Source organism: Nannospalax galili, unplaced genomic scaffold (genome assembly GCF_000622305.1).
Source record: "Nannospalax galili isolate Female #2095 unplaced genomic scaffold, S.galili_v1.0 scaffold1233, whole genome shotgun sequence".
Classification (NCBI taxonomy): domain Eukaryota; kingdom Metazoa; phylum Chordata; class Mammalia; order Rodentia; family Spalacidae; genus Nannospalax; species Nannospalax galili.
The window spans coordinates 769,252-778,594 of record NW_008333791.1 but is presented as its reverse complement, the minus strand read 5'-3'; the positions used below and the strand labels follow the sequence as shown (position 1 = coordinate 778,594).

The 9,343-nt window shown below is 46.0% G+C and overlaps 1 protein-coding gene across 1 annotated transcript in view; it reads right to left on the bottom strand.

Annotated features, from left to right (window-relative positions):
* Positions 1-9,211, bottom strand: part of Nsun4 (NOP2/Sun RNA methyltransferase 4) — a 34,387-nt gene extending 25,176 nt beyond the window's left edge. Inside the window, exons 1-2 of the mRNA XM_008828512.2 lie at positions 9,054-9,211; positions 3,429-3,763 (exon numbers count right to left, since the gene is read on the bottom strand). Coding sequence (XP_008826734.1) covers positions 3,429-3,763; positions 9,054-9,146 — 428 coding nt within the window. The 5' untranslated portion in view covers positions 9,147-9,211. The remainder of the gene's footprint in view (positions 1-3,428; positions 3,764-9,053) is intronic.
* Between the last annotated feature and the right edge of the window lie 132 nt (positions 9,212-9,343).

Below are 9,343 nucleotides of genomic sequence, written 5' to 3'. Positions count from 1 at the left end.
GAGAGAGAGAGAGACAGAGACAGAGACAGAGAGAGAGAGAGAGACAGAGAGAGAGTAGCTGAAGGTTATATACACACAGTGCCAGACAGGAAAAACCTCTCTTTAGAGCTGTTGGTCAGGGCAGTCCAAGAGAGTCCCAAAATAATACAGGCTATTGCCACAGCTCTTGATTGCCTCCCAGAACTTGAAGGTAAGACCCGATTGTTGAAGACAGGACATACTTTGGACACAGGACTTGGAGCAATGGAGCTGAAACTGACTTGGAATCCTCCTCCCTGAAGACTAGTTCTCATAGTTCTAGAGGATACTATGCAAGCTTCTAAGACAGAAAATCAATCAATGGTCCAACCATCTGTAAAGCCTAATAACGACAACAGTGACAGGTGTATCAAATGATCTCTGCTGTGCAGTAGTGGCACTTTTATCTTTTGGGTATTCAACAGCTATCTAATTGGACTTTAAGCCCATTCAATGGGAGGGAACTCATGTGTGATACTGTAAACATAAACAAACCGGGCATGATGGCACACATTTTTAATTCCAGCACTTAGGAGGCTGAAACAAGCAGATCTCTGTGAGTTCAAGGCCAGTCTGGTCTACATAGCCAGTTCTAGGAGAGTTGGGGCTACAGGGGGACCCTGTCTCAAAAAAAAAAGACCTGGGCTGGTGAGATGGTTCAGCAGTTAAGAACACTGGTTGTTCTTGCAGAAGACCCGGGTTCGAATCCCAGCACCCACATGGCAGCTAACAACTGTCCATAACTCCAGTCCCAGGGGATCCGACAGCCTCTTCTGACCTCCACGGGCACTGCACAACATGGGTGCACTTACCTACATGCAGGCAATACACACATACACATAAAATTTTTAAAAATTAAAAAAAAGCCCCCCTCAAAAAAAACCTATAAACAAAGCTGGGTCATAGACCCTAGAGAAAAAATTACATCTGTCACATCCCTAGACAAACATAATTTTTTTTGTTTTGTTTTTATTTATTATTTTTATTTTCTGTGTATGCGTGTATTGCCTGCATGTATCTGAGTGTACCCGTGTCGTGCAGTGCCATGGAGGTCAGAAGAGGGCTTTGGATTCCCCTGGAACTGGAGTTAAGGACAGTTCGTAGCCGCCATGTGGGTGCTAGGAATCGAACCCGGGTCCTTTGCAAGAGCACTCAGTGCTCTTAACCGCTGAGCTATCTCTCCAGCCCCTAGTCCTTTCTTTTAAAAGTACACAAAAGATCACAAACAATTTCAGGGATTTCTAGACTCCCTGAAAGTTCTTAAATTGCTGTAAAATAGTAAGACTGCTCTGATTTCGTAAGGAGCCCCACAGGATAAGGGTAACCCCAGAAATACAGGGGTTTGATGAAAGGACAAACCACCTCTGAAATCCACCATGCTGCCTGCTTTCCTCACTTCTCTTCCTGAGGAAGAACCAACGTAATGGGTGCAAAGGGCCTCAAGCAACTTAGGAGACCACATGTTTTTTTACTCCATGGCTCTGCCTAAATCCAGTCCCTCAGAATTGATCTCCAGTCCTCAACCCAATCTATCCCAACACATACAGTAACAAAAATGATCTTCTTACACAAAACTTTGATGAAAATATCAGTACTGAGAAGCTGGGTAGTTTTCTTTTTCTTCATTTATTTTTTGGTCATTTAGAAATAGGTCATCATGTAGCTCAGGCTGACCCTAAACTTGATATGAAGCTGAGTATGACCTTAAACTCCTGACCTCCTGCTCTACCTCCTGCTTGGATCACAGGTATATATATAGTACCACACTGGGTTCTGAGCAGTTTTATTAATGAATGCCATACTATAAGTTCTATGCTAGATGTTTGGGGTCCCAAATTTCACTTCCTCCTTCCTATAATCCTGTAAGACAGTTAAATCTGGGCTCCAATGCCAGCTTCTGTGGGTCTCAAACCTAGTCCACTTGACATTAGCAGTGTGACTTTCAGCAAATTACTTAACTTCTCTGTGCCTAGTTTTTTTCCTTCTGTTAATAAGAATACCTATAGTGGTTCAATAGTAGAGTGTTTCCACAACATGTGTGGGCCCTGGGTTCTAATCCTCAGCATAGAAAAAAAATTTTTTAAGTAAGTAAATTTTTTATTATAGACAGAGTTGTTTTTTTTTTTTTTTGTCTTTTTGAGACAGGGTCTCCCTGTAGCCCAGTTGGCCTGGAATTCACTATGCAGACCAGGCTGGCCTTGAATTCACAGAGAGCCAATCCACCTGTCTCTGCCTCCTAAATCCTGGGATTAAAGGCATGCCCAGCCTTTAAAATTATTTTTTTAATTTTTATTTTATGAGTATGAATATTTTTGCCTGTATGTATGTAAGTGCACCTCCTGCATGTAATGCCTAAGGAAGCCAGAAGATGGAATTGGGTCCTCTGGAACTGAGTTACAGATGCTATTAGCTGCCATATGGATGCTAGGAACTGAACTCAGGTCCTCTGCAAAAGCAGCCAGTACTCTTAACTGCTAAGCCATCTCTCCAGTCCAGATTTTTTGTTTTTATTTTGGGTGATGATGGCCTTGAGCTCCTCTGATCCTCCTACCTTCTCTCCTCCTAACTACTAGAATTGCAGGTGTGTGTCACCATGACCAGCTTCGTTAGTTAGTTAGTTAGTTAGTTAGCTAGCTAGCTAGTTAGTTGCTAGTTATTGCCAGTGTCTTGCTTTGCAGCCCAATCTAGTCTCTACCTCACCATCCCCCTACCTTTGGGGTATTACAGGGTTGTACCACCATATTCAGCTTTCTTTTCTCAAGGTCTAAAGTACAATTTAGCACTTGATTCTGTAGTTTTTTTTCTCACTGAACTTTATATATTATAAAAGCACTTCATCAAGAAACTGAAAGTTCTTTCTTTTTCAGGTTTGCTACTAACTTGTACTCTTAGGCAAACCCTATTTCCTACCAAAGTCCACCTCCTCTTGTCCTACTTTCACATGTGTCTGACAGGGCAAAACAGGGGTGTGGGGGTAAGGAACAGCTGTGAATAAAACATGATACACATTTTCACTGGAAAAGATGAAGAGAGCTAATGTGAGAGGTAGATGTTTTCTACAGAAGGCAGTGAGAACAAGTTCTAAGAACAAGTTCTGGGGTTCAGACTCCCTGGGTCTAAATACCAACTATGCCACTTATTCTCTGAAGAATCAAAAGCAAGAAAGCTCCTTAACCTTTTTTGCATCTTAGTTTCTCTTCAAATATAAAAAAGAGTCAATACTATCTCTTTCATCGGGGTATTGACAAAACAAAAAGACAACACATGCACAGCACTTAGACAATCACCTAGCATAAGCACACCAGAAATATTAGCAATACCATAATTTATATTACAGAGGACAGGAGCTAGGTCTCTTCATGTCTACTCTGGCAGTCACTCAGGATAACCCCCATAGCTTCAGATCCTACCTGGCAGGAGGGAAACGGCTGATATCCCCTCTGGAAAAAGTGAAGCATCGAAGGTTTGGACTGCAGCCTGGGGATGGAGTTGAAGAAAGGTCATTCTTCGGCTCCAGTTCCCAGCGAGAGATGGCTTCATTCACAAAGTCCCTGGCACTTAGCTGCTCCAGATTAGTACTCACATTATCCCAAGCCCCAAAATTATTGACCAATGCACCATACTTCTGCTCTGAGAGAAGACTAACACGAATTGATGGCCAAAGATCCCCAAACTGTACACTGTAGGTCATGTCAAAATTCTGCAGAGCCAGTCGACTAGCAGGGAATTTGGGTTCTGTGGTAGCCTAAAAGAGAAAAAGAAAACTTATTAATCTTTCCAGTCATGCCTTTATCTTACTGTCTGACTCTACCAATACTTCAGAGTCCAGGGACAATTTCAAATCCACGTGGTGCCCTCTCCTGACTTTGTATCCTGCCTCTTGTCTACCACAGAAGAATGTGGGAGAGAAAAATAGTGAAGAGATAGCCTTCCCATCAAAGGATTGTGAAGGGACACTATGCCTTTGATAGTAACTGTGTAGGGGTCATCAAGAAGGAGAAAGTGATACACACTTGTAATCCCAACACTCAGCAGGCTGAGACAGGAGGATCAAGAGTTCAAAGCCAGCCTGGAGCAACAAAGCAAGTTTGAGATCAGGCTATATTATACATCAAGAGTCTCCTGAAGAGCTAGCAAGATGGCTCAGTGGGTAAAGGCTCTTTGCCACCAAGCCTGACAACATGAGCTTGAACTACAAATTGTCCTGACCTTCACACGCATACACAGAAATAAATTAATAAATGTACTTTTTTTTTTTTTTTAGTGTTTTTGAGACAGGGTCTCCCTGTAGCCCTAGCTGGCCTGGATTCACTATGGAGACCAGGCTGGCCTCGAACTCACAAAGATCCGCCTGCCTCTGCCTCCTGAGTGCTGGGATTAGAGGCATGTGCCACCACGCCCAGCATAAATGTGATATTTTTAAACAGTCTCTTGTAATCCTAGCATTCAGAAGATGAAAGCATCTTCAGGACCAGAAGTCCAAGGGCATCCTTGGCTATATGGAGCTCAAAGCTAGCCTGGAATACATGAGACACTATCTCAAAACAAACAAACAAAAAGCAGAGACAAGTGGCCAACATACAGAGAATAAGAGACTACAGAGTGATTATCCCTGAATTGAACAACTATATCAAACTTCTATCTCCAAAGGCTCAGGGATCATTGTGGAAGAGGTGGTGGAAAGATTGTAAAAGCCAGAGGTGGTGGATGACCACAAGGAAACAGTTTTCCAGACACCTGGGATGTTACTCATACATACTCACAGCAATGGTGACAGCATGAACAAGTCCCATGTTAGTTCAAGCCAGGCCAAATCTCAGCATAGTCATGGAGAAGTGGGTAAGAAACCCCAACCCTACCCGAGGAACCGCTGAAAACTGATGGGTACTGGGAAGGGGAGAGTCAGTCTCTTTCAAGGGTGTGATTCTTGGTAGGTTAACCAGACTCCAGGGGATGGATCCACACTGAAGGACATTTAGGGACACAAATCTGACTCTATAGGCGCGCGCACACACACACACACACACACACACACACACACGTATACATATGAGGAGATAGAGGGTAATTTAAATATGATAAAAATATATTGTGTGAAATTCTCAAAAATCCAATAAAAAGAGGGGTTGGAGAGATGATTCAGTGGTTAAGAGCACTGGCTGCTCTTGCAGCGAACCCAGGTTCAGTTCCCAGCACCCACATGGAGGCTAACAACAACCTGTAACTCCAGTTCCAGGGATCAGGTGCCCTCTGTGGGCATTGCACTACACAGGTGCACTTACATACATTCAGACAATATGCTCATACACATAAAATAAAAATAACAAATAAAATATTTTAAAATTTAATAAAAAAGGAAAAATGCAAAATAAACCAATAAAAACTGAGAATCTCAGGCCAGGCATGGTGGCGCACTTGGGAGGCAGAAGCAGGCATAGATCTCTGTGAGTTCAAGGCCAGCCTGGTCTATGAGTTCCAGGATCTCAAAAACCAAAAAATTAGGGAGGGAGGCTAGGGTTAGGTGTACCGCAGTGTCACAATGCTGCCTAGCGTGTGCAACACCCTGGATTTTATACCCAACACTGAAAGGGGGGCAGGAGACTTAGAGCCTGAGGAATTTTAAGAGAAGTGAAGCTCAAGGGAGAACTCTTAAAGAAACTATGAAGGTCCTGGGAAAGCTTTGGGCTTAAAAAATGAGACACTTTTCCTCTTTGTAGTCATTTCCCAAAACTTGTTAATGTCTACTAGAGTATGTGAGCTCTATAGCAGTAGAGCTTAGTAGTGTACAAAAAATGCCTTTCACATTCGATGGAAAGATGAAGCACTTACCTACAATCATGCAATGACTAGCACCATAATGCACAGGATCATAAAGCTGAGAGTTGTTTTGGAAGAGTTCCCAGGCCCCAGGAGGGCAGAATAAAGACAGCTCATAAACCTTAAGGTATGAATTAAAGCAGAAACTTCTAAGATGACTGCTATGGGGATAGTAGCGAGAGACATGAATCAAATCTGAAGAATGTTTAGATTAAAAAAAAAAAAAAGAAATGAAGACTTCAGATGAGTCCACAAGTCGGTCCTGGTTGTGACAACTAAGATGCTATTGCTGGCAGTCTTGTCACTGTAACTTTTTCTCTGGCCTGGGTTTTGTTCTGGTCAGAACTTGTGTTCTGGTCCTCATTTCTTCTTGTCATAGGGGCCTGTTGCTCCAAATGTGACTTTTACCATGGTGGGGACTTGTGCTGCGGCCCTAACTTCTACCACTGTGAGGGCTCTTGCTCTGCTTCCGACTTCTGCCATGGTGAAATCTTTCACTCTGCTCATCATTAGTACTAAACTTGGTGCTCCGACTTTGGCCCTGAATTTTCCTTTGGTGAGGACTACTACTCCGGCTCCGACTTCTGCTGTGATGGGGACTCTTGCTATGGCTCTGACATCCACTCCGATGGGGACTCTTGCTCCTGCTCTGGCTCCGACTTTTGCTATGATGGGAATTCTTGTTCTGGCTCTGACTTTTGCCTTGACTCAGGCTCTCACTACTCTGGCATTCACTAATAATAATGGTTGAACTACAGCTGAGATTAGTGCTACAGGCAGGGTTTTTGGATAAAGGCAAAGGACAGCTGTAGGGAATCTTAGGGGGCTCTTTGAGTGGGCCTGGAGGGGCCACAGAGTATGTATGAAGGCCACAGGGAATAGTATTGGGGCAGAGTCGAACTCGAGGGACAACAGGTAAACATCGGGGGTCAAAGGGTGTTCTCAGAGGGATAAAAGAATAGATGTGGGTAGAACAAGGAGGCACCACAGACTTGGAATGGGGTGGTGGTGGTGGGCCCCTGGGAGCACTACAGGTGCCAGAGCGGGGAAACAAAAGTTGGTTATTACACTGAGGGGGACCTGTAGAGGGATTGAGGGAACCAGAATGTGGGCATGGATGAGAGATAGAGGGAATCACAGAATACGTATGGATATTGCAAGGGGACACCACAGGAGGTCCACTCTTGGGATAACTACTGGGTGAGAGATGATTAGAAGGCAGGCAATGGGAACAAGAAGCAGGGACATCAATTTTGATGATTCCAGGGTCCACGGGAGGTAAGGTAGTCCCTGAAGGATGTTCTTTAAGGTAAGAATTTGAAGCAGTTGTTATGGCTGGCTCCATAAGAGAAGGACCAGAGAGGCTGAAGGAGCGGGAGAGAGGCAGAGGAGATGTGGTGGCCTTATCAGACTTGGACTGGTCAACAGGAGTGTGCTGGGCAGTGTTGACTAGGGAGCAACACCTGTGAGGAATGCATCTGAACTCTGATTTGGGGGACTTCACTTGAGGGGGAACTGGGGTAGAGGGAAGAGGTTCATTATAGCTTCTGGGTGATTGGGGTGGAGCTATAAACTGGTTGCCCAAGGATGGTGGGAAATACATGGCAGGATGAGGACTCTGAGAAAGAGGTGGTTCTGTGGGACAAGGAGGACCAGAAATCATGGTGCTTGGGGTTAGCAAAAGGTAAGAGTTCCTCCCAGTCTCCCAGGAGAGAATGGACTCAATGCAAGGCTTCCTGGGAGCCTCAGGCTGGGATGAGCCAGGAGAACCAGCACTCTCAGGAGGTGGGCTGAAGACACAGTAAGGGCTCCTCAGGGTCTCTGAACAAAGATGGATATAAGGAAAACAGCCCTCTTGGGGTGAGAAGGGAAAGCCAGACATGCCTGTCTGAGAAGAAAGTGGTGGTCCATAACTGTTTTTCCCAAGAGGTATATCAAGCTGTGGTTTAGGGTCACAAGAGTGTTCATGATAAAGGCTGCCAGCAGGTGGAGAAGCTGCTGAACAAAGAGGAGGATCATTGTAACTTCTCCCTGAGGACCAGTGAGAAAACAGTGGGGAGGCCATTGGCCGGGTTTCCAAAACTCTATGAGAGTGGGATGTGGCGCCTATAGATCTCATTTCCACAGGTCGGTGAGCAAGGGGAGGAGAGATTGCGAGGCCAGTTCTCAGGGCCCTATGGGTAAGAAGAGGTGAAATCATGGAGTAATTTCCCTGGGACCCCTGTGTGCAGGGAGTTGAAATCATGGGGCCAGTTTCCAAGGGCATATGAGTGGGTTGAGGGGAGGTTACCGGTCCGGTTCCTGGGGGTTGATGAATGAGGAGAAGAGAGGTCACTGGACTACAGTAAGAAAGGAAAGTGTGATGGTCAAGGCAAGGGCTTGGAGGGCATGGACGCTGAGGTGTTGGGGAACTGATTAAGTTGCAACAAAGGTTCCGCTGAGGAAGAGAGGGTGACCCCTGAAGGCTGAATTGGTCAAAACAAGGGCTGGGATGGGGTGAACCAGGGGGCTCTTGGCAGTACAGCCTTCCTAGGAGTGGGGAAAGGGGTTCAAAAAAACATCTTCTCTGAGCGGCTGGGGAAGGGGTTGGTGGGGGCTGAGGGGGTACGGAGGGAATCTGACGGGGTAAGCAGGGAGACATAACCGTGGGGCAGGGGAAAGGTTCTCTAGAGTGAGAGGGATTAGTGAACTTTTTGCCTGCATTTGGGGAAAGGCCGGCAGTACCGGCAGGGTGGTTGCTGAAATCTTTCCTGGGCGCCAAAGGCAGCTCAAGAGTGAGGACAGGGTTGAATCCTTCCCTGCAGGACGATGGAGACCCAGGAGGAAAGAGGAAGTCACTATGACCCGTTCCCAGGGATGAGGTTGTTGTGTCTTTAAGTTCAAGGAGGAAAGGAGAAGAGGTCATGAGGCAGGAGGGATAGGGAAAGGGGGGGAAGGAGAGAAAAAGAAAAGGAAAAGGATTGGGAATAAGGGAAAGGTAAGCAAGAAAAAGGAACATGAAGCGGTGACGTCACCGAAAGAATGCGTGCACAGGTGATGACTTAACACAGAGGGGAGGAGTCAGAAGTCTGCTTACAATGGCTTGTGATGAATAAAGGAGCCGGCAGAGGGAGGGGGTGACGCCGCAGATGTGAGGTGTGGGCGTCGGACCGCCAGAGAGAGAGGAAGAAAGCGCTAGGACTGGATGCTTCCCTCTGGCGTTCCCGGCTAGACCTTACCCACTTCTTCTTATATCGATGTCTCCGTGGGACCTGCGCAAAGTCCACAACCTTCAGCAGCTCCCGAACACCCCTTGCTATGGGCGCAGCCATGTCGATGTGTGCAGAGGAGCAACTCCGACCGGAACCGCAGCTGCACGCCCGCGGGTTCCGGGGAGGGGGTGCGCGCTACTGAGGACAACCGCAGCAAAAGGAAAGGGAGTTACAACTAGACGATCTCCCAGGGTTCCGCTCGCTTCCATATATCAAGTGCAAAGCCCGCCCGCCAGAGATCCCAGGAAGAAATTATA